Source organism: Halichoerus grypus, chromosome 1, assembly GCF_964656455.1.
Source record: "Halichoerus grypus chromosome 1, mHalGry1.hap1.1, whole genome shotgun sequence".
NCBI classification, from domain to species: Eukaryota; Metazoa; Chordata; class Mammalia; order Carnivora; family Phocidae; genus Halichoerus; species Halichoerus grypus.
The window spans coordinates 54,416,606-54,441,653 of record NC_135712.1 but is presented as its reverse complement, the minus strand read 5'-3'; the positions used below and the strand labels follow the sequence as shown (position 1 = coordinate 54,441,653).

The 25,048-nt window shown below is 40.1% G+C and overlaps 1 protein-coding gene across 1 annotated transcript in view; it reads left to right on the top strand.

The window, feature by feature from the left end:
- The window catches only part of MYH15 (myosin heavy chain 15), a 152,859-nt gene that overhangs the window by 29,437 nt on the left and 98,374 nt on the right, over window positions 1-25,048 (top strand). The window contains 6 exon segments of the mRNA XM_078058924.1: window positions 7,401-7,519; window positions 12,507-12,656; window positions 13,268-13,436; window positions 20,476-20,654; window positions 21,717-21,849; window positions 24,870-24,937. Of these exon segments, the coding sequence (XP_077915050.1) occupies window positions 7,401-7,519; window positions 12,507-12,656; window positions 13,268-13,436; window positions 20,476-20,654; window positions 21,717-21,849; window positions 24,870-24,937 (818 nt within the window).

The following is a 25,048-nucleotide window of genomic DNA, read 5'->3' as shown; positions in this document are numbered from 1 at the left end:
GGTATAAGTCAGTTCATGTCTTCTCTTCACTCTAGACTTATCAATAGCTCCCATCTTACTTAAACCCTAAGTCCTTTTTTTAAAATTTTTTTATTATGTTAATCCCCATACATTACATCATTAGTTTTAGATGTAGTGTTCCATGATTCATTGTTTGTGCATAACACCCAATGCTCCATGCAGAACGTGCCCTCTTTAATACCCATCACCAGGCTAACCCATCCTCCCCCCACCCCTAGAACCCTCAGTTTGTTTTTCAGAGTCCATCGTCTCTCATGGTTTGTCTACCCCTCCGATTTCCCCCCCTTCATTCTTCCCCTCCTGCTATCCTCTTCTTTTTTTTTTTCTTAACATATATTGCATTATTTGTTTCATAGGTACAGATCTGAGATTCAACAGTCTTGCACAATTCACAGCGCTTACCAGAGCACATACCCTCCCCAGTATCTATCACCGAGTCACCCCATCCCTCCCACCCCACCCCCCACTCCAGCAACCCTCAGTTTGTTTCCTGAGATTAAGAATTCCTCATATCAGTGAGGTCATATGATACATGTCTTTCTCTGATTGCCCTAAGTCCTTTTTTAAAAAAAAAAAGATTTATTTATTTGAGAGAGAGAGTGTATGTATGCACACAGAGGGGGAGGGAGAGAGAGTAACCTCAAGCAGACTCCATGCTGAGCGCAGAGCCCAAAGAGGGGCTCAAACCCAGGACCCTGAGATCATAACCTGAGCTGGAACCAAGAGTTGGACACTCAACTGACTGAGTAACCCAGGCACCTCCTAAACCCCAAGTTCTCATCATAGCCTCCTTGTCCTCTGTGATATTTCTAAATCTCTCTAATCCCATCTCCTACTGTGATATTGTGATTTATAATAAAATAAATTATATTTGATCTTTGGTCCAGTTTCTGACACAGAGTTCTTAAGACCCTTGGAATTTTCTAAGTGATGAGAGCAATACAGGTGATCTTGTTATGTTAATGAGGTGACTTTTGGACTGTACCTAAGGATGGCGGCTGGTCAGCATAGGAACTAACCGTGTGGTTAGACAGATGGAACTTTCAGTCCCACCTCCAACGGGGGAGAAAAGAGGGCTTAGGATCGATTTCTATCACCAATGGCCAATGATTTAACCAGTCATGTCCTTGAAATGAAGTCTCCATAAAAACCCAAAAGGACAGGTTTGGAGAGCTTCCAGGTTGGTGAACCCATGAAGATTTGGGGAGGAAACTGTACTCTGCACTCTTTTCCTATACTTTGCCCTCTGCCTTCTATTCCATCTGGTTGTTCCTGCGTTATATCTTTTTATAATAAACTGTTCCTATGGTAAATAAAATGTTCCTCTGAGTTCTGTGAGTCCCTAGCAAATTAATTGAACCCAAGGAGGGGGTCACTGGAGCCATGAATCTATAGCCTGTGAGTCAACAGCCCAGGAGACAACCTGGACTTGCAACTAACATCTGAAGTGGGGGAGTAACAATCTTGTTGAACTGAACACTTAACCCATGGAATCTGATGCTATCTTTGGATAGAATTGAGTTGAGGGTAGGATACCCAGCTGGTGTTGCAGAATTGCTTGGTGTGGAATCACCCACCCACCCCCCCCGACCCCTATCCTCAGAATAGGGTACAGAATCTTCACCTACCCTTTCTCCTTCTCTCATTCCCTTCTCTCAGGCCCACTAATCTCTCCGCTCTTTTTAGAGCATGTGAGCACTCCTGTTTCAGGACTTTCTCACTGACTCCTCCTCCTTTCTGGAGCTCTTTTTTCCTAGGCATCTCCATGGCTTACTTCCTCACTTTATTAAGGTATCCTCTTAAATGTTACCTTATCAGAAAAGCCTTCCCTGACCACTCCCACCACCTTCCTATCGCTATCTGCTTATCCTGAATATTTTTTCTTTGTGTCATTCATACAGCTTTTTTTTTTTAATTGACCATCCCACTCCTCAATCCTTATCAGATGTAAGCTCCATAAGAGCAGGAACTTAATTTGGTGTGTTCAGTGCTGTGTTTCTAGGTTTTAAAACAGTGCCTGGCACCTGGTAGTAGATAATTATTTCTTAAAAGAATCCTACTTGCTTAGGGACAATCACTGTTAATGCCACAGGACCTAACTTTCATGTGTTTTTATAGTTGAATATGCACAGGGAACTTTTTAAAATATATATGTTCATACTCTTCAGGTTCCATACTAGATTTTTTTCACTAAATTATGTGTGAACATCTTTCGTCTTTTCTGCAATATCTTTTTAGATGGCTACAAAATGTCCCATTGTATGGATAATTAGTTTAAATATCTCATTAAATATTGAAATTATTTCATCATGAACAAATTTGTGGTGAACATCCTTACAGATTCAAAGATATTTATAAAATTTTCTTAGAATAAACTTCTAAGAGTAAATTTTTTTCTCAAGCTGCCCTATGTTTTACCATTTATATTCCCATCAGCAGCATCTGAGAGTAACTTTCTCACTACGTTCACTAATATTAAGTTATTTTTCTATTGTCAAGTAGCCAGCTTTTGTTTTATACTTAAATACTAATAAAATTAATTTTTGTATGTTACCTATTTGCATTGTTTTGTTTTCGGATTTTTGTTTCCATCCTTGGCCTACTTTTAAAATTGAAAACATTTTTGTTTGGAACAATTGGCTTTTTCTTACTGATTTCTAAGGGCTGTTAACATATTAAGCTTTGGTGATTTTTTTCCCCAGTTAACCATGGAAGGAGGATTGAAGGAGCTGGACAGACAGAGAAGAGGGTGGAAAGGGAGAAGGCACCCAAACCGAAGGGGGCATTCTTGCCTTTGCTTCTTTCTTGAGTGCCAACCCCACATTTCTTTCTACTGCATAATCTCGTGGTATCCTAAACTGCATGGCTAAAATGAATACCCTCTTCTCTTCCCATGTGATGTATTCCTGTCGACTTCTCTTTGTATTCACGATGCTGCTCCTTCCTCTACTTCTCAGGGCAGAACCCTCTTGGTCATTTTTCTGTCTTTTCCCATTTCTTATTACCAGTTTAGACCATCAGCACCTTGCATGTTGGCATCTTGCAATGGGTTCACTTTCTCTCTACTCTTCCCACTCTGATCTGTCTTGCACACGTGCACAAAATTAATCATTGTGAAGCCTGATTCTATGCCATTTCTTTACTAAAAGTCCCTTAATGTTTCCCCATTATTCAAAGATCACCTTGTAGTGATTGGCGTCAGAAGTCTTCTGTGACCAGAAATCACTCGCTTTTCTCAGTTTGTTGCTCAGCCCCGGACTGCGTGGTCCAGTCTTTAACCATACCAGCTCTCTCCTACTGCGATGCCTGGAAGTCAGGCTGTTCTGTCTCAGAAATGCTTGTTCTTTTTGTATTTGCTTATCAAAACCCTTCTCATCTTTCAAGACTCAGATCAAATACTGTATCTTTTTTGAAATATTCCCTGGTCAGGCAGTCCAGAAGGGATCTCTCCTTCCTTCAAACTTTCATAATAATTGATTTCTTTGTCTCTGATAAGCAGTTGTTTTACTGACTTGTTATTTTTTTCTGTTTTATTTAGTCTCATGGGTTATAAACTCCTTGATGTCAAATTTCTTGTCTTGTTTATCTCTCTTGCTATAGCGTCTAGCACTTAGGCCTTGCACATAGCAAGTGATCAGTAAACTTTGTTTAATAAATTAGGGAAATGTGAACAGCTCAGAAACAATATTATAACTCTACATAAAAGGTAACAGTTGAATGTCATTCTTTTAACCCCTCTTCCACATTAGCCGGGTTGTGGATTGACAAAACTGGATTTTGTTCCTTTCTTTATATCTGATTGTTTACATATGGGATTGAATTAGGATGAAATTATAAGGTTGGAGAAAATTGCCTTTTGTTTTCCTCTACCGCCTTACTTGTTTTCAGGTAAAGTCAGACTTCATTCTATCTTCTTGACTTCAAAATGCACTTACTAGGGGCGCCTGGATGGCTCAGTCAGTTAAGCGTCCAGCTCTTGGTTTTGGCTCAGGTCATGATCTCAGGGTCCTGGGATCGAGCCCTGTGTTAGGCTCCGTGCTCAGCGCAGAATCTGCTTGAGATTCTTTCCCCCTCCTCCTTCCTCTCCCTCCCCCTCCTCTCCTCTCCCTGCTTATGTGTATTCTTTCTCTCTCTCTTTTAAATAAATAAATAAATAAACTAACTAACAAAATCTTAAAAAAAAAAATGTATTTATTAGACCTGGCTACCATTCTCTAGAGAGTAGCTCTCAAACTCTGTTTAACATTGGACCCACCCAAGGAGCTTTGAAATTTCTGGAGCTCAGGCCTCACCCAGACCAATCTGTGTAGGCACAGGCATCATTATCTGTTTTGACATCTTGCCAGGTGACCCCAATGTGCACCTAAGTTTGAGGACCACTATAATATGGATTCTGTTCTCAAATCTTCATGTATGTCAGAATCACCTGGGGAATATAAAACAGGCCCAGATCCTAACCACCTTCAGCAAGCCGAGTCCTTTGTGCCTTTATGAGCTCTCCAGGCTATTCTGATCCAGCCAATGTTTGAGAACACCTGTTCTGGCTAAACTATCAGACAGCCTAATGAAAATCCATGGGTTTATTCACAAGGTCCTAGGGCGTGATGGTGGGAATTTCATAAAGCCTCTTTTGAGAACACATCAGGTCATACGATGAAAATGTGTTTACAGACCTTGCTGTGTTCATAATAAACATTTCCTGAATGTCAGATGGATATTTATTCATAGACTTAAACTATTTTCACCTTAGTTGTGAAACTTAGTGCAAATGAAGTAATTTATTTTTTTAGAACAAGATGACTATTGTTTTCTGTCTAAACAAAACAAAACACAGCACAACACAACAAAAAACTGGAGAATGTGTAATGATCTGTAGGATAAATGCAAAGTATAATACTTCTCTGTAGATACTTGGCTGTCTCTGGAGTGGGTGGGAAATGATTCTGTAATGTTGGATGCTATTTCTGTTAGAGCCTAAGGTGGGATATTGTACAGAGAATTTGGGTTTCCTTTGTTCATGGATAAAAATAGACTTAAAGGACTGTCCTTAACACTGGAAAAAGGAGGCATGAGTTTGTGACTATTATTACCTGTATTGGCCATCTGAATGCTTCCAAAGCTCAGAAAACTGAACTCCTGTCTTTTTTTTCCTGAACAGATACTGTGGAATTGTTCATTTTTCACATTGTTGGTTAGTATTCATTTCCACTCAGATTGATCAGGCACATTACATTTCTCTCTTTCTTTTAAATATTTTCATTCTAGCTTGTGTGCTCTTTAAAGTCCCTTCCAGTGCAAAAAGGCCATGATTCTGATCCACTGGATTCTCCACTTGAAATAATCATGCTTTTGTCTCCAAATATGGCACTCTTAGCACGGATATCTCAGCATAGGATGAACATGTCTGCTCTACTTTTGATTTTTCCATTTATTTTCCCAAATAGGCTTTGCGTTTTGAAAGGTTTCATAGCAACTGAGTACCTGGGCCATTATCACTGACATAGAGTAGGTGTGTAGCTTGTAAAAATGTATGTATAATATGTATTGATTTTAGTTAACAAGCAAATAAACATTTCAAGCTTTTTAAGCCTTTGTGAAAATTTCAAAGGCCCACAAGAGGAAATGGATATAGAGAATACAAATGACATATTAGCTCTCTAATTGTTTTTTGTTTTTACCTTATTCCCTGTCTGTTGTTATTGCTCAGGAAATCTTGTACTTTTTAGTGAAGTAAGGAATGACTGCATTTCCTTCTATTGTAAGACATTATTTTACAAAGTGACTACATCAGATATGCTAGCATATATCAGCATTCATCAAAAAATGTAGGATGCGTTTCAGATGAATGAAATATTCCTTTTATTTGATAACTGAAGAAATCTACAATTGGAAATGTGCTTATAACTTTTTGCCTGTGGTTTTCTCTTGTACTGTTGTCATTTTTAAAAACACATGATGTGATACATGTTTATTTACTCTTTCTGATAACACTCAGTCTTCCCCCACTTTCCTTAGAAAATGGGAGCACTGTTTTAGAATAATGCCATTGTGTGGGTTGTAAGTATTCCTGTTGGGCAGCAGAGGGCACTATGGAGCAAACAGAGACTTGACAGGAAAAGAAAGGTTTTTGATAAATACAAGTGTCCTGGCTTATGCTGATTATTTGTGGTTGTCTTGAATTATCAAATTACATGTCCCAAGTCCCCGTTTCATTGAAAGAATCTACAGTACATATGTGGAAGGGAAAAATAGGCAAAAAATAAAGATGAGATTTTCCATGTGGGTGAGATAAATATTTCTTTTCAGAAGAGGGCCAGTATTAAGAAGTAGATTCTTTTTGTAACTGAGGTATAATTCACATGCCATGAAACTGACCATTTTAAAGTATACAGCTCAGTGAGTTTTAGCATATTCACAAGATTGTGTAACCATTACCACTATCTAATTTCAGAACATTCCATTACTTCAAAAAGAATCCTATTCTACACTTGAAACCAGTATTATGCTGTATCTTAACTAACTGGAATTTAAATAAAAACTTGAGGAAAAAAAACACAAAAAGAATCCTGTACCCACTAGTAGTTACTCGCCATTCCCTTCTCTCCCTAGCAACCACAGGGGCTACTTAATATTCTTTGGAATTGCCTATTCTGGACAGTTCATATAATTGGAATCACACAATGTGTGGCCTTTTGTTTCTGGCTTCTTTCACTTAGCATAACATTTTCAAGTTAGATCCGTGTTGTAGCATGCATCAATACTTCATTCCTTTTTTACGGCTGAAAAAATTTCCATTGTATCTATATACTGCGTTTTGTTTATCCATTCATCAGTTGACGGATGTTTTGGTATTTTCCACTTTTGACTGTTATGAATAATGTTGCTAGAAATATTTGTGTGCCATTTTTTGTGTGGACATATGTTTTCACTTCTATTAGTTCTATACCCGGCAGTAGAATTTCTGATTCCTAGAGTAACTCTAACTTTTCAGTAGCTGCCAAACTGTTTTCCATAGTGGCTATACCATGCTACGTTCCAACCAACAATGTGTGGCGATTTCAATTTCTCCACACCTTCACCAACACTTGTTATTGTCTGTCTTTTTGATTATCACAAGTCTAGTGAGTGTGAGGTGGCATTTCATTGTGGTTTGATTTGCATTTCCAAGAACTAAAGTCTTATAAACATTTAAGATTCAGACATTTTATTTCAAAACTACAGTCTTCCCTGCTACATCTGTCTAAACAGACCCTCCTCTCGTTCTCTGGGGAGTCTGTTTGGCTATAATGGAATGAATTTTAACAGTGTTTTCCTTTTCCTTCTCCCACCTTCCCTCTTCCCACTTTCCCTCCTTGACTTCCTTCCTTTCTTCTGCCCAGATGCTGACAAAGCTGCTTTCCTCATGGGCATTAATTCCTCTGAGTTGGTGAAGGGCTTGATCCATCCCAGAATCAAAGTTGGTAATGAATATGTTACTAGAGGTCAAAATGTAGAACAGGTAGGGTGATATTTCCAGAGCATTATGACTCTATGATCTTGTAATAAATGTATACATATTGTACTTGTTATTTTTCAGCTTCTGGTGATGTCTGCAACAAGAGCTTCTATAAAAAAGCAAGTAAGAGCTCTTGTGATGAGTGTTCGGAATGTTTTCCCTTGTGATGCATACCACAGTAAATGCTCTTGTGTTAAGAATCTTTCCAGATTCTTAATATACTGTTTGATACTTTTCCCGTAGGTAACAAGTCTCTTTGCAGATGGAGGCAAGCCTTTTACTTGTGACCAACATCTTTGTTGTCCAACTAAGAAGCTTTCAAAGCTATTAGTTCTGACATGAATAAAATTGGCATCCCCTGCCTGTTTGGAATATTGACTTTTTAGAGTAACAGGCACAGTAGTTGAGATAGGGTTTTAAAATATAGGCTCAAGTTAGTATTTGAAGGAGGGATGTTGAGAGCAGAAATGAGAGATGGAAGGTCATGTGGGTTTTGTGCAGCACCCAGGAGAATTGTTTTAATGATAAAATAACAAGTGCCCTGAGGACTGCCGATCCTGAAGCTTGGTCAGAATGCAGTAAATGTTCCCAGGGCTGCCGGATAATGAGACCATCTAAGTATGCTAGTGCATTTCAAAATAATAATTTACATCTCTAATGCATATGAGTCAGTATGTGATAGCCCCATGCTGCAGGAACACATACACACTGAAATCTCAGCTGACAGTAAACTAAATATTTCTTTCTTACATCAAGTCCAGTACAGATTGGACCGCCTTCTTCCATATTGTAGTTTGGCCACTGTAACACGTGGCCTCCAAAGATGCTGCACACGGTGAACAGAGCATTTGTAGAAAAAGTACACCCACCTTAACAGCTTGGGGCTAGAAGTGATGTCATTTTCACTAATATTCTATTGGTGGAAATTAGTCTAATTACCCCCTTAGCTACAGGGGGGCTGAGAAATGGAAATTCCCCCTCTTTGCTGGGTGCTTTTCCAGAAATCCCTTTCTGGAAAGAGGGAATGGTACGATCACATGGAGTATGCATAAGACATTCACAGGCATTGTCTCCTTCTGTTCTTACAACAATACTCAGAGGTAAAGAGAGCAGGCATACTGATGTTTTCCCAGTTGGGGAATCTAAGGGTTAGGGAACATAAGTAACACTGCAAAGGGCACACAGCTAATATTCAGGTGACATTTAGATTGTCTTACTCTACATACATTTTAAATCTGAAAATGCGATAGACAAATGTACAAATCTGGGATAGAAGACGGTTATTTTGATGACAATAAACTCTATTTCTTTTTGGCATATTAAAGCATCTGGTGTGACTATGTTATTTAAAACATTTCAGCAATCTCCTAGTTTAACTTACTCTATCAATCAATAATTCTACCTCTATCACAATACTAGACTGAACCCATCAGTTTCCATTTTTGCTCTCCCTCCTCACCGGAACTCCTTGAGGCTATGGGCTCAAATAATTTACCCTTGGCCTCTAGCAGAGTGCCCTGCAAGTAGTAGGTGCTCCATAGACGTTAAGGTAAACGAAATATTGAGCTGAATTTGAACCGTGATCAGCAGGACAAGTAGTTGAGCTATTGCTTATAGTGAGGTTAGGGGTGTTTGGCAGTTTCTTGCTTTTTAACACATTAGCCACGACATGCATGCATGACATGCTATGATTATAGAACAGGGGCTTGCTCTGTGTAAAACTAATGAGCCCAGAGGAGGACTAAAATCAAACCTTCGCCTCTTTAATAGTGTGTTCTCAGGAACTGAGTTACCACCAGCCTTTACTATAATAGAACCAGTGAAGCAAACTAATGTATTATTATCCAACATTAAAAGAAAAAAAAATCCTCATCTTCCATCCTCTCTGTCTCTTTCTCTTTCTCCTGCTCCTGGAGAGAGAGTAAGAAAGCACACTGTAAGGCTTTTCTTTTCTTAGGAATTTTACTGACTTTATAGAGACAATTGCCCCTGCTAAGAATAGAGATGTATGTGCTCTGTTGATGACAATTGCAAAAGATGGCAAAAATTCTTGCAGTGTTAACACTTACAGAATTTGGTCCCAGCTCGAATGCTGACTAACTCTGGGACCTTGGTCAAATATCTTCACCTCTCTGAGTACTGAGCAAAGAGGTGGAATTCCTCCGTGTCTCAGTGGAGGGGTGACTGGAATCTAAATAGGACGATCCTTCAGATGTGAGTGTGTCCTGCACATTGTAGAGGTTTTGCATTCTTGCTCCCATGTGCTCACTGCCCATAGCACTCAGTCAAGATGACAGTTGGAAGAACGCCCTGCGTATTTTCAAATGCACTCCTCGTTTAGGGGCAGGTCCCATCCCCAGTTGAGAGCCACTACATGTCATTATCAAGAACTAATGTCCTTCAGGTCCAGTATTTTATGATTCCATGGGAGTCTTAACTATGCCTGTTAAAAATAAGTTGTTTTAATTTTAAAAAGATTAAAAATGATAAAAAAAATCATAATAGTAACCACTGAGCATATGCTAAGTGCTTTGTATAGATGTCTCATTCAATTGGACAACAAGCCTACAAAATTTATCTTTTTATTTTGGAGAGAGAGAGAGAGAGAGGAGGGGGAGGGGCAGAGGGAGAGGGAGAGAGACTCTCAAGCAGACTCCAAGCCCAGCATGGAGCCTGAGGCGGGGCTTGATCTCACGACCTTGAGATCATGACCTGAGCTGAAATCAAGAGTTGGGCACTTAATTGCGCCACGCAGGCGTCCCTACAAAATTGATCTTATTTATATTTCCATTTTATAGTTAAAGACGGTAAACTTTACAAAGATTAACTGCTCAAGGTAGCATAGGAAATATTGGAGGGAAGTTGCGGAAGTAAGAAAAGCAGAAAGGGGATAGGAGAGCAGGAACTAACATGCATTGGGTACCGAGTGCCAAACGTTGTGTTATATATATTTACATCCTCTGTCTCATTGACTCTCTCCCTATGACCTTGGCAGATGCATATTTTAATGTTATTTTACAGATGAGAAAGGCAGGGGTCCAAGTGGTTACAAATATGACTCCATTTCTGTTTGGTGGTTGTTTTTGTTCTATTGTATGCTATTGCCCTCCACTGATCAGGTTTCTGTGAGGTTATTTGAAAAAGAGCTAAGGAATGAGTCCGTGTAGTCCCTGAAAAGTGGAAGTGTAGGTCTAGCTGCCTAAGTCTTCCTTCATTGGATGGAAAATGATGACAATGATTCCTCAGTAAGCCGTATGTTGGCTTATCGATTTCAGTCAGCAGACGCCGTACCATCCATATCTTCCTCTGACTACATCTTCAGGCTTCTTCCTGTTTCTTCACTACTGTCCACCCCAGGCCAGTTTCTCTCCCACCCCCACTTCCGAATATTTAGGGAATTAAAAAGGGGTAAGCAAGCTCGTCCTGTTCTTTTTAAAGTTTCAAAGTGACTGCTGTAGACAGAGAGTGATTTCTTCAGGGCTCCAGAGGATAAAAATCATTCTATGTGCTTTATATGTGTGGGTGTGCTCTTGACGCCCATAGTGAAAAACTGTAACGCCATCCGGCTTATGGATCACTGTAGCAATGACTCAAGATAACTGATCAGAGAGAGGGTGACTCATACCTAAATCACCACCAGACAACAACTGGCTCCTCTGTGTGCTCTCTCCTGGGCAGCTGAAGGTTGGATGGGATAGGCTGATTTTTAAATGTTAAGTGGTTGGAGCACGTTCTGCTTCCAGGCTTGGAGAATGTCCAGCTGCAATCCACTCCTACTTGGAGTTGGTCAGAAACCCGTTACTCCGGCAGCCCCTTTGCATCATGGAAGTGGCATCTGCATTTATACAGCATTAGCCAGCACAGTCTGCAGCTCTCCCCAGTAGGTTACGTTAGAGCCTTTGCCACATTACCTCCAGGGGCGGCAAATGCAGCCTGAGTTTTACAGTAGGAGAATCTGAGTCAGACTGATGCACTAAATTGCCATTCTCCACATAGGGAGTTGAGATTAACCCTGGGAACTGATAGAATAAAGACTGTGGAAGCTGAGGCTAGAAAGAACCTTCAGGAACATTATTCAGGTGAAGAGATCTGCCATCCAGAGAGGTTAGGCCACTTGCCAAAGGTTATACAATTTTTTTTTTTTAAAGATTTTATTTATTTATTTGGCAGAGAGAGACATAGCGAGAGAGGGAACACAAGCAGGGGGAGTGGGAGAGGGAGAAGCAGGCTTCCCACTGAGCAGGGAGCCCGATGCGGGGCTCGATCCCAGGACCCTGGGATCACAACCTGAGCCGAAGGCAGAAGCTTAACGACTGAGCCATCCAGGCACCCCAGAGGTTATACAATTTATTAGCAGCAACGACAGCAGCGGGACAAGGGCTGGGCATTCCAGATCCCTAACCTGCTCTACCAGTATTTGCAAACTTCATGGTGCGCAGGAATCCGCGGGGGATCATGTTAGGGTACCTGTTCAGATTCACAGGTCTGGGACTGGAGGCCAAGATGCTGAGGGTTGGCGTCTTTAACACGCTCCCGGGCGGTGCTGATGCTACAGGTCTTAGGACCACACTTCGAATAACAAGACTTTAGAATGCATTACCACTCAGGTGCCTCGTTAGCGCAGTAGGTAGCGCGTCAGTCTCATAGAATGCATTACCACTCTCCACACCCCCACCCCGGCCCCGGAAATTTGGTCCTTTGATAATAGGAACATGATTTCTCTCATAGGACTGTCTGGTAAGGAGGCACCAGGCTGGTTTGCCTCCAGGTTTCTTCTCTCCTCCTCCCTTTCCTCCTTTCCTTGCTTCCTTCTCCCTTTCTTCTCGTTGTAGTAAATTTCCTCTCCTGTATCATCTCAGCAGCACACTAGAACTACAGAAAGTCAATAAATAGATCCCGATTTTACTAGAAGGTAGCTGCTGATAGAAAATACCCAGGATTAAAACGCACACTGCTGACAGATGTGGAGTGCTTGCAATGTGACTTCCAGGTGACCTATGCTGTTGGTGCCCTGTCCAAGTCAATATATGAAAGGATGTTTAAGTGGCTGGTGGCACGAATCAGCAGGGCGCTGGATGCCAAGCTGTCAAGGCAATTCTTCACTGGCATTCTTGACATCACTGGTTTCGAAATCATTGATGTAAGTATATCGGGTTAGAATGAAGTCAATGCGTATTTATAAGGAGATCAGAAAATGTGGATTGCACATCAGAAAATGTAGTCAAAGTGTGATGAGCTTCCTTCTGTGAAAACTTAAGCCACTCTGGTTGGAAAAGAGCTATTATTAATATTAAAAATAATAATTATAATAAATAATGGACTTAAAAATTAATTCAGCCTTAAAGGTAAATAGAAATAGAAGAAACTTTATGATTTTGAATTTTGATATAATTACGTGTTATTGTCATAATTTTTAGTTTGCAGGTATATTTGAAGGAGGTAAGAATTTAATTGAGGATTCGTTACTTGTTGGGTCTATTTGCCATCAGATTGATTGTGGTTATGATATTCTCTCTACATTTTTCCAAATGGACTTCATTTTTATTTTTCTTTTTTCTTTTATTTTTCATTGAGATGTATTTGACAATTAAAAAATGTATGTGTTTAAAGTATACAACTTGCTGGCTTGGCACATATTTGCATTGTGAAATAAAAACAGTCAAGTTAATTAACATACCCATCACCTCAAATAGTTACCATTCGCTCAATTTTACTTTTATCTCTTCTTCCTACCTAATCATGTCTTTGAAGTATAACAACCTTGAGCAACTCTGCATTAATTTTACCAATGAAAAATTGTAATAGTTCTTTAATCAGCACATGTTTTTTCTGGAGCAAGAGGAATATACAAAAGAAGGCTTTGACTGGGTGCCCATCGACTTTGGTCTGGATTTACAAGCCTGCATAGATCTCGTTGAGAAGGTAATGCATGTTTTTCTTCTCGTTCATTCTGATTCAAGGAGAATCGTCCCTGCTTGCCATATTGATCCGTATTAGGACTCGGGCTCTGTCAGCGGATGGGAAATGGGGCAGGAGAGCTCTGCGCGTTCTCTCTTAATGGGCTTTGTGTGCAGCACCCGTGGCAACCGAACTAAAGCCTCGTGTCAGTTACCCTACTCCATCATCTCCCCCCAGACTGTCGCTCTCCTTTACTGCTTATGCATGGCCTCCACTGTTAATGCATGAGGAAACTTGTCGAGATTAAAAATGGTCATGCTCTTGACTGGAAAAACACAGAGCTGAAAATATGAGCACTGTAGGGCCCGGCTGATTAACATAAGGTGAATGAGTAGACCCAGAGCAGCTTAACGAAATTTGGCAAATTAGCATGCAAACAAACAACTGTCATAAATCCTCAAGGCCACTACCTTGCAGGATGTAGTTTGTTCATTTAATTGGACAAGTACCAGTTAGCTTAAGTAATGTATGACAATACTTCATGGCTTATTAGTAAATTAGCTGCAGTGTATGGTTTCTGAATTCAGTGATGTTCCTGTACTTTGAAATCTTTCTGTGTGCTCTGGGAAAGATTAACGGGGTTTGCCGGGGGGATCGAGGATAGCGTTTTCTGTGGCTTTGTCCGTGGGAGAATGCGTGGCGGCATGTCTTGCTATAACCGTGGATTGCCGTGAATTCTGGAGCCAGGTCTGGAAGGCCAATGCCTAGCGCTTTCAATGTTCTGAATGCTCTCTTTGGCTAAGTGGTTGCATCTGATTCTCAACAGCCCAGTCAGGAAGGAGCGAGGGTGCCCAACCTCTCACTGTCTTTGCGGGCCTCGGTTTTCATTGATCAGTGTCCCATCAATTTATTTATTAGGATTTAGATGAAATGACATCTTCCTAGAAAATAGCTATTACTCCTAACAGGAATGGATGTCACATTGATTTTATTTATTCTATAGCCAGTGAACTTCATAGAGGAAGGACAGGCTGATTAAAAAATAATAATAATAATGCTAATGAACCAACTTCTGAGCTGATTAAAAATAATAATAATAATGGCCCAACCATGATTTTTTTGTAAATGTTTGTTGGCATTATTCAAGCTGAGAAATGAAACTAAAGAGCTAGAGGGACAGATTTAGCTTTTGGCAATTGTCCCCTGTAGTATCTGCTTGCTGGGATTATGGTGAGATACCATTTTCAGGCAGGAAGGTGGGACATAGACATTATTCAGAATCAGATAGGTCTGTGAACATTACTGATTTTTAGTTGATCTGAAGCCCTTTGCCTCATTTGTGCCAGTCTCGGGGATTCCAAGTAACACACTAGCAACACGGATGTAATTTCCTGTCGCATTTTCTACTGATATGGTAAAATGAGAAAAACAAAAACAAAAACACCTGACCAGATGATAGAAAGAAAAGATAAGTCTTTGGTTTCCTATGAATGATTTCAAAGGTATTCAGGTCAGGCAAATGAGGAATACTAAAACATTTCTTGACATGATTCTATATTTTGAAAAGACCCGTTGAGCTAGTTCAGCCTACGTGAAGAAAATTGGTTGTAAATATTAATGACCAAACTTACTCCTTGAAATAGAATGAATCATGAGAAGTTTTCCAAATTCAAAAGAACTGAAATGCATCAATGTGTACAAAATGCCTTATAGCATGCGTCTGTGTGTGTATATAAGGAAGAGGGATTTTCATACATAAAAGTTTCAAATTTTTATGTTTACAAAAATGTTTGTCAAACTAAAAAAAAATGTATTTTAACACCACCTTTAACTGTTAATTTGGTCGTCAAGCATACAGTGACCTCCTCCTCTCTATATATGCAGTGAACAAATCTATTATAGGATTAGCTCACACTTATTTCATTACTTGAAATATTCTCATTTGTTTAGAACTCAAGCGTTGATAATTTACATGTTAAAGTATTAATGTATGACTGCATATTTATGGTTTTGCACAGGTATAGGTTTTGCATAGGTACATATATTTATGGTTTTGCATAGATATTGTATTAGGCAAATACGTCCAAAATTATACATTAAAACCTTGTTGTTCCTATCATTGTAGTCACCTTGAGAGGCTGCCTCCATTTTCCAATAATTCAGCCCTTTTGCAAAAAAGTTCTTCATATGACGGGGATGTGGATAAGGTTTTAGAACATAACCAGCTGTGAGAGAAAAGTAGCTGCAATACTGATCATCTTACCAGTTTTTAACTCTAAACTGTATTATCTAGCTTGGTCACATTTTTTTACCTTATCTCCCTGACTTGTCCCGAATAAATTTTTATTGTTCCTCTACAGTGATACTGTTTCTAAAATAACTTAAATCCTGGTAGTATCTTGGCAATCAGTACGTGTTGTTGCCTCCCAAGTGGGATTCTTTGGGTATGCTAAGTCTGGTTTTCTTATTATAGAATGAATCCCATTAATACCGAGTTCTCTCTGGTACACCCATGAGTATTTCCTTGAAACACGTCACTCCAAGCTTTCGGTTACAACTCTTTCTGCCCGACTACTGCCCACAGCAAAGCATCCCAGCTCCCAAAGCTCAAACCTGGATGTCTTAGTGCTTACCTGTCAATCAGTTATGGAACAGAACTTTGCTGGGGACCAGCATTCAGTGCCCTCGGAACCTACTATGCTAAGGCCTGTGAGAAATACGAACCATAGGCGTCATTCCATCACGGAGGAACGAAGCGTATCATTGGAAAGGCATCTTCCTAGGACCAAAACTTTTACCTTTTTTTTTTTTTTAATTAAATAAACGAGTAAATTTATTTAGCAACTACTTGTTTTGATCACTTCCTTGTTACCTCGTTGGTGAGGGAGGGTTTCCTGCCGTGGGGTGTTGAGATGGCTGAACATAGAACACCTGACCCTGGACAAATGAGGTTAACAACAGCTTACTGGTCACATACACTCACAACCTGGAGGAGAAGGACACTAGATACCTTGCAGGGCCACGTGGCGGTTGCACTCCTGAGCACAGTGAATAAGAGGGGCTATGGGAGGCAGGTTTTATAGTAAGAATAGGGTGAGGTGACCGTTGTTTCTCAAAGGAGGATGTGATTGGCTTGTTTCAATAATTCCGAAGGCTGATAGGGATCTGAAACCCATCTCTCAAGGATAAAGGCACTGGGTCCCATCATGAGGACGGTTGTTTGGCGAGGGGACCTCAACCACGGAGCACAATGTGGAGGGGAACTTGTGATTAGGTCACCTGAGGCCCTCCCCAGTTTTCCCCAGATGTCAAGGCACACGTGATGTTGGGCCTTAATTTTAGGTCTAATGCCACACTACTGTGTTATAAGACTTTGAATTAAGTGCTGCAGAAAACTTAAGCAGTTGTTATAAGTAGCACTTGCCCTTAGGAAGTATGCAGTCACGTAGGAGATTTGTAAGTCTAATCAGTGTAAAAATATGTCTCTGTATAAATGCAGGAAAGGCACAAAGGCCCACAGAACTCAGAAGAGCTGAAGTCACCTCTGCCTGTGGGAATCTTGGAAGGCCCGGTAGGAAAGGGTATAAAATTTCAGCTGGTTCTTAAGACATGATTATGATTTTAGCAGGTGAAGAGAGAGGAAGAGAGCAGGTGGAAGGACTGGCAAGAGCAAAGGCATAGGGGTAAATAGGGGCAAAGGCCACATTCCAAAATGTTAGGTAGTCTAGTAGCGCATAGGATACACAGAAAGAAGTAGCTGGAAGAAAAAAAAGGAGGGCCAGGTTGAGAAGAGACGCTAAGTAGTTTATACCTTACTTTTCGGCAGCGGGGAGCCAAAGAGGGCTTCTGTGCTGGGTAATGGAGCAGTCAGAGCAGCTTGCGTTTATTCTGTGGGTTTGTGTCTAGGGTCTGGAACAGGAGGAAAGGCTAATAATATTAAGGCAGTCAGGGAGCTGTATAGCAGTCCAGGTGAGAAGTGAGGAGGTCCTGAATCAGGACAACAGAAATGGAAATAGTAAGAATGTGACAGACATAAAAGGAGGGAAGGCAGGATCGATAATATTTGAAGAGGGAGAGGTTAGAGCCCTAGGGTTCTGAGTCAGGGCGATGGACTCAAACCATTTACTGTGCCGTAGAGGACATTGGATGCTACAGGGCAGAGCATAATTACTTTTTTTCCTGACCTATTTGGAAATTAATTTGCTGGAGGTCCTCATATTTATTAGAAGCTTTACACCTCCTGAGGAATGGAAAAATGGAGAAGACCGTGAAAAAATAGTGTTTTTCCCCCCTCCTCAGTGGTTAGGTTGTTCCATTTTGAGCTATGACATGTACTTGCTTGACATAAAGCTTCCCAAAATGGAAATTGGCTTTATTAGATTCCTGACATGACGACAGCGCTCACGTATGGAAGGTGACTGTTTGGGGGCTCCCTCCTTGTGAGGCATTGCCACGACCCCGTTGTTAACAGACACCATCCCAGGACATGCTTACATTTTTAAATGATTTAGTCCAGTTTTCACTGAGGGTTGACTGTACGTATGGTAGGAAAATCTGTGGTGCAAGATGGAATCCATGCCTCCCAAAGCTTACACTAGTGAATCAACTCTTTAGTTTATCAGATTCTCCCTCCTCCTCCTCGTACTCCTCCATGTTACTTACTTTGCCAAGAACCCACGAGGTCAGTCCCACCAGGAGCAAGGCAGTTTTTGGTTTCGCTTAGAATATTTTGTTCTCATTTAGAGCACTTCACGTATTCACTCACTGCATCATTCCCCACCTAGATGCTTGGGAGGAAAGAAGATGTCCCAGAACTCTACAGTACAAGAACTAGTAATGAAAAGTTGTTAATTATGTTTTCTGTAAAGCACAGGTTTTAAGTCTATGAGAACATGCAAAAGAGGTAGAAAACCATAGTCCATATATTACAATGGTAGACTCAGGTGGATCAAAAATATGATCTTTAGGGACTCCTGGGTGGCACAGTCAGTTAAGCATGTGCCTTCCACTCAGGTCATGATCCCGTGGTCCTGGGATCGAGCCCCAGATGGAGTTGGGCTCCCTGTTTAGCAAGGAGTCTTCTTCTCCCTCTCCCTCTGCCTCTCCCCCAGCTCGTGCACGCTCTTTCTTTCTCAAATAAATAAATAAAATCTTTAAAAAATTATAATCTTTAAATATTTGATGATCCACTACTTTGACGAATTAGAACCATTTGTATGGCTCCAGTGGAGTAATTTAGAACAAATTCTAAACTACAAACAAATTTTCTTTTAATATATCACCCATCCAGAGCTTTGACTGGGAGTTGGTGTGTTCTCTCTCCATGAAAACATTTAAGCATTCGCTAGCCAGCTTTTTAGAAGGAAATTATGAAGAGAATTCAAGAAACTTTTAGGTGGGTTGGACCAGACCTTTAATGTCCCTCCCAAGCCTGGAAGTCTATGATTCTTAGGTACAAAGTGTTGGTGAAAATCATGAGATCTGTGCTGTTGGGTTAAGGGGTAATGTTGTGTCTCAGAATTCTCAAGACATTTTCTCTCTACCTTTGTTTTGTCTACTTTGTTGTACACATGGGTACGTGTTTTGCCTTCTTGGTTAGATGCTCTGGAGCCACAACTCATATATAACCCGAAGTGTCTGGCACAGTGATTTATTCATAGAAGGCACTGCAAAATATTCTGTGGAGTACATTAATAAATATACAAATATACAAATTGATATGTGAATATAAGAATCCTTGATTTCCTTGATTCCCCCTCCCCCCAAACCTTTCTCTATGTGTACGTGCCTTACACTGGTTAATGGCAGCATCCATTACCCATTTGCTCAAGCCAAAAACCTGGTCATCTTTCTTTTTCTGTTGCACCCCACATTCTATCCACCAGCAGGTTGTGACCCCATTTTAATTTCAAGCTATATCACATTTTGATGACTTCTGACCATCTCTAACACTATCACTAATCCAGACCAAGGGTCAGCAAACTATGGCACGGTGGGCCAAATCTAGCCTGCAGCCTGTTTTTATAAATATCGTTTTAATAAAACATTGTCACACTCCTTGTTTTTACATGTCACCACTTGCTGCTTTGGGGCCTGAACTGGCGGAGTGGATGGCAGAGCTATGACGGCAACCATGTGGCCCGCAAAGTCTATTTCCTACATGCCCTTTAAAGAAAAAGTTTGCTGACAGAGGTCATCAGGTTTTCTACCACATATTCTTTTGTTGTTTTGTTCTTCAACCCTTTAGAAATGTAAAAACCGTTATTAGCTCACTGGCTCTCTTATATAGGCCACAGGCAGGAGTTGGCCCACAGGCTCTACTTTGCCAACCTTGCTCTAATCAAATGATCCTTTCGAAGCAAAAATCAAATCACAACACTTCCCATTAAAATCTACAAAGTCCTCCCATTACACTTAAAGTTCAAATGTCTTAGCATGGCCTGGACAGCCCTTGGGATCCAACACTGCTTACCTCTCTAACTCCATCTCGTACCACGCGCTCAATCTGACTACCTTAGCTCTGTCCACTTTTGCCTCTGGCAGGACCTCAGACCTGCCAAGTGTGCTCCTGCCTAGGGCCTTTGCACTCATCATTTGTCTGCCAAGAGTACTTGTGTACAGATGTCTGGATTTGCTCTTCTGGTTCAGGTCAGAGGGTTTTACTTGACTTTCTCACTAAAATAGCTCCCAGTTGGTCCCCCAGTCAATCTCTATTTCTTTACTTTGTATGATTTCTTCAGGACACTTATGTGGAACTAAATTGTTTATTTTTTGCTTACTTGACTATTGTCTTTCTACTCCATTAGAAAGTAATCACTCTGAGGACAGGCACTTCGTATATGCGGCTCATGACTACACTGCCCGCTCCTACAGGTGCCCAGCACCTACTAGGTATTTAATAAATATTTGTTGGAATGGACGATTGACTAGTTATATGTAGTGAATCTTCTTTCCCCTTGTCAACTGATTAGGTTCCTGGAATAAGACTTTACCTCACCCCGTTATTGAAAATACCGTGTCCTGGTGTTTTCTTTCATTTGCTGTTCATGTCTATCTCCAACAACCAATGGGTATCTTTTCCATCCTCGAAGAGGAATGTGTGTTTCCTCAGGCTACAGATGTAACTTTCAAGACCAAACTTTTTGACAACCATTTTGGGAAGTTGGTTTATTTCCAGAAGCCCAAGCCTGATAATAAGAGATATGAAGCTCACTTTGAGCTTGTCCATTATGCAGGAGCGGTAAGTTATCTCTAGACCCTCAGCCCTGAATTCTCCTGACTCTATTTCAAATGCATTCAGTCAAAGTCCCTAGATGATATATAAGTAAAGTTTAGCTTAAATAAAGAGATGAACAAAAAAAATCTCAGTTCCAGAAAAAAAGTTGGCATAGCCTTTTAGCACTTAGGAAATGAAATACCCATCCTATAATAGTATTCCATGTGCACAGAGGTTAGAAATCTCAAAATAGACTCTGTCATCCCAACTCAAAGTAAGTCAGCTTCAGAAAGTCATGGAGATCATCAAAGTCATGGGTTTTTCCATATTTGTCCTTCCTTTTAACTTAACATTGTGTGAATGAGTGATTTCAACTGATCTTTTTTTTTGAAGTTTTTTTTTTTTTTTAATTCTCTCATAAAGAAATAGTCTCTGTGAAGTAATGGCCTCCAAACTATGGCTGACAAAGGTTTCTAATGACTCTCCATGCCTCTCCTCATTTCCCCACGGGTGTGTGTGTTGCCCCTTTTTTTCTGCTTTTCTGCTTCTAGTCAGTGATTCCGGATGAAACAGAAAGAGAATTGATAAAGGATAAAATAACACTTCATCCTAAAAATGACCTGCCAACTGTACATAGATATGCTTGTAATTGTCTTCTTTCATATCTTTGAATATTAATTGTAATGATATTTACAGTAAAATATCATTATAATTGCTAATTTTTTTGAATGTTCAGTGTGTGTCAGAGACAATTAGATTATTTCATCTATTCTTGCCAACGAGGGAGAGCTGATGTGAATTGTTTCTACTGGAAATACCATTTAATTCTTTCTCCCTCTCCTTCCCTAGCTATCCCTCTCCCTTCCCTCCCCTTCTCTTCCTTTCCACAATGTAAAATGGTAAAGTCTGAAAATCTCTTCGGGTTATACAATGGACTCCTGGAGTATTATTCAGTGCTGTTACCTCAAACCAATTTAAAGTTAAAGGACCCATACAATTTATGATTTTTTTAAAGTAATTCACAATTTGCTATGTTAATTTATGCATTCTCTTCTTTTGTTACCTGAACTGCATGCCTTTCTAAAGGTGCCTTATAACATTAGTGGCTGGCTTGAAAAGAACAAAGACCTTCTTAAGGAAACAGTAGGGGCTGTATTGCAGAGGTCATTGAACAGACTCCTGGCAAACCTTTTTGAAAATCACATCAGTACTGACAGTGGTGAGTTGAATAGTCTTGCCTAATTTTTTAGCCTCAGAATGGAACCCATGGCTGCCTCAGCACTTACAAAAACCCTTGCCTCTTTCCTGTGATATCTGTGTCTGCTCCCTGTGGTCTGAGTCATCCCCTCTTATTAGCCTTCTGTCCCCGGGCTGGCGATTCTTCAGGGAAATGGTGCTCTAAGACAGATGTATTTCAAGGAGCCTGCTCTGGTCTGCTTTTAGCTTCTACTCAACCCCGCTGCAAAGAGGGAGCAACAAACCATATTTTGATAAATGATTTTGGGGCAATAACAATTCTCTTTAATCTATACTCCCCAAGTGTCTTGGATTTCTCCTTCACAGTGCTTTTGTGTTATAGTAACTTGGGGTTATGATAAGCTTCCTGAGGGCAGCGATTATGCCTGATTTTTTAAATTGTAGCCCCAAGCATGTAGCAAATACCTGTTTCGCAGGCCCTCCATACATATTTATTGACCAACAAATAACTAATCTTGTTTAGTAGTTTGTAATTTACGAAGCACTTCTAGCTATATTATCTTACTCAGTCCCTGCCATGACCCTTTCAGATACAGATAGAGGGAAATGTCTTCTTATCTTACAGGTGCAAATACGGAAGAGTTAAGGAGCATCCCCAATTTCACAAATCTACTGTTAAAAGATAAACCGAAGCATGTTAAAAATTTTAAGCATTTATATGAGCAAAAATTGATTCAAACGGGGCAGTGTCAAGCCCTCAGTGTTTAAGACTGCTCCACTGACAGAAGCTCAGGGAGATACTTTATAGAGAAAAGATGGAAGCCAAGTAAGGAAGTTATTGATTGGTTGTAGTTTAAAGCCTGCTTGACTGTGATTGGTTGTCCTTCGTGTTTTGATTTTATAACCCTGGGATATTTACATGCTTACATTTTGGCTTGCTCTTATAGGCCACTATGGAATTAGAGCCACATCAGTCTAATGGCCTCCTTGTTTAATTAATTTAACAGTAGTAAATGCAAAAGCAAGGTAGGAAGCAGGACTTCTGCTTCCTGTCCTGGTGCCTATACCACTCTCACTGTCTTCCAGAAACAAAACAGAGAGGTGTGCAGGCTACATGTATTTAGGACATAATTCAGATTTCTGCACCATGATACAAAGGATTGGAAGATACTGAGCCCATGTGGTTAACATCAGCCTCACAACGGGACTAATGCTAGCTACAGAGGGAAACTCTCCCTGATTCATAACAAAAGTCACAGACTGGCAGCCTCGGAGCAGAACCTGGCCTTCAGACATGTTTCATTTGGTCCACACGGGTTTAAAAAAAATCAGAAGTTTCCACATACATTTTTGGATTTCCTTTTTCTTTCAAAAAGTGGAAAATGTGGGAAAATAGAAAATCTGGCCAGCCTGGGTTCAGATACCTTTGTGACAATGGGGCGAGGTATACCAGCTCTTCTTTAAGGGGTGTGTACTCTCACTTCCTAACCTCCTCACCGTCCTGTGATCTCACGTCCAGCTTTAAGTTAACTCCTGGCCCAGGCAAGCTGATTTGGGACTCCTGATTGACGTGGTCAGGAAATGGAGAGAGAATTTGGTGCTTCCTGGGTTCATCAGCACCGATGACATAATTCAGGAGCAGGTCTGAAATCCTGTTGGCCTCCCTCAAGAGGAGGTTGAGAAATGAAGGCTATTGTATTTGGACCCTGATAATCTTCAGGCAGTGCATTTGCCTGATTCTAATGGCTTCTAAAGTGCCCCTTAGCAGTCGGTTAGATAGTGACTCCTAAGCTTACGGCTCCCAGATGGGTCATTCTCTGATCATAAGAGATCAGGCAGCAGTTCAAGCAGAGAGTCAGACAGGAAATCATCTTCGAACTCTTCAGGGTGTCTGCTGTGTCCTTTGGAAATAGAAAAGAATAACTGTCCAGAATATCCTTTTTTGGTAATTTTTCAAGCACCCCCTGAAAATACTTGCCTCCACGCTTCTCACTCATCCAAACATTAAATTACCCATAATAACCATACTTTCTTCTGGGCAATCCAAGTACTTTAAACCGGAATTATAATTTCTTAAAAAAATTAATAATGGAAGGTAGTAGTATTCCCTTTCCATAGGTGGAGAAACTGAAATACTAAGAGGTCCAGTGATTGACTTGGAAGGCCTGAGGCATGTCAGTAGGACGTTGGTGATTAAGCTTTAGGACATCTGCCCCAGCACAGGTGTTACTCAGGTGGAGAGAATATTTTGTGTTACAGGTTGACAGCTGGTCCATTTTTTCCTGGGAATTTCGCCATTGTTGTTGTACATCTTTGTGAGTTAGCACTACACAAATGTTTGTAAAACAATTTGGCTTAGCATGGACACTTTTGCTTCAAGAAAATGGAAATAGATGTTTTTTTATAAATTATGAAAGTGATGTGTGAGTGTTGTCAAAACACAGACAATATGGAAAAATAAAAAGAGAAACATAAAAGCTACCTGTCATTCTACGCAGAGTGATAGCAATTGTTAACACTTTGGCATATGCTCCTCCTAATATTTTTTATGTATATAGTCACTAATAATACAACTACACTGAGAAACACGTATATGTACTCAGGATCATAACACACAAACTTTTATAACATTACTTTTTCTCTTAAAATAACTCCTAGGAATCTTTCCATGTCAATTATATGGATCCTCCTCATCATTTTAAAAGGCCACAATATTTCATTGTATACATACTCTTTCATAATTTAACTAGTCGGTCTCCTATTGACAGACATTTGCTTTGATAACCTTAATTTTTGTTTAGTTTTTTTTTTTTTTGCAGTGACTAAACAATGCTGCCCGAAGTATCTTTGCACAGTTGCCCGACTATTTCCTTAAGGAAGAGCACTAGAAATAGACATTTGTGTTGAGACAAATATTTTTAAAGCTTTTCGTAGATATCGCCATATTGCTTTTAGAACTTGACGAATTTATACTTTCATCAACAGGGTATGGTAATGTGACAAAAAAGAGCTTTTTAAATGCTTTTTTTCTTCTTTTTTTAGCTCTACAGTTTGGGGAGAAGAAACGCAAGAGAGGAGTTTCATTCCAAATGGTTGCATCTCTGCATAAAGTAATTTTTAATTGCATCTATTCATATATTAACTGCCTCACAATATGCATATGTTATTACTTATTTGAAATTTCACATCTTCAAATAAGGGAAACGTATCTGAAGTTAGCC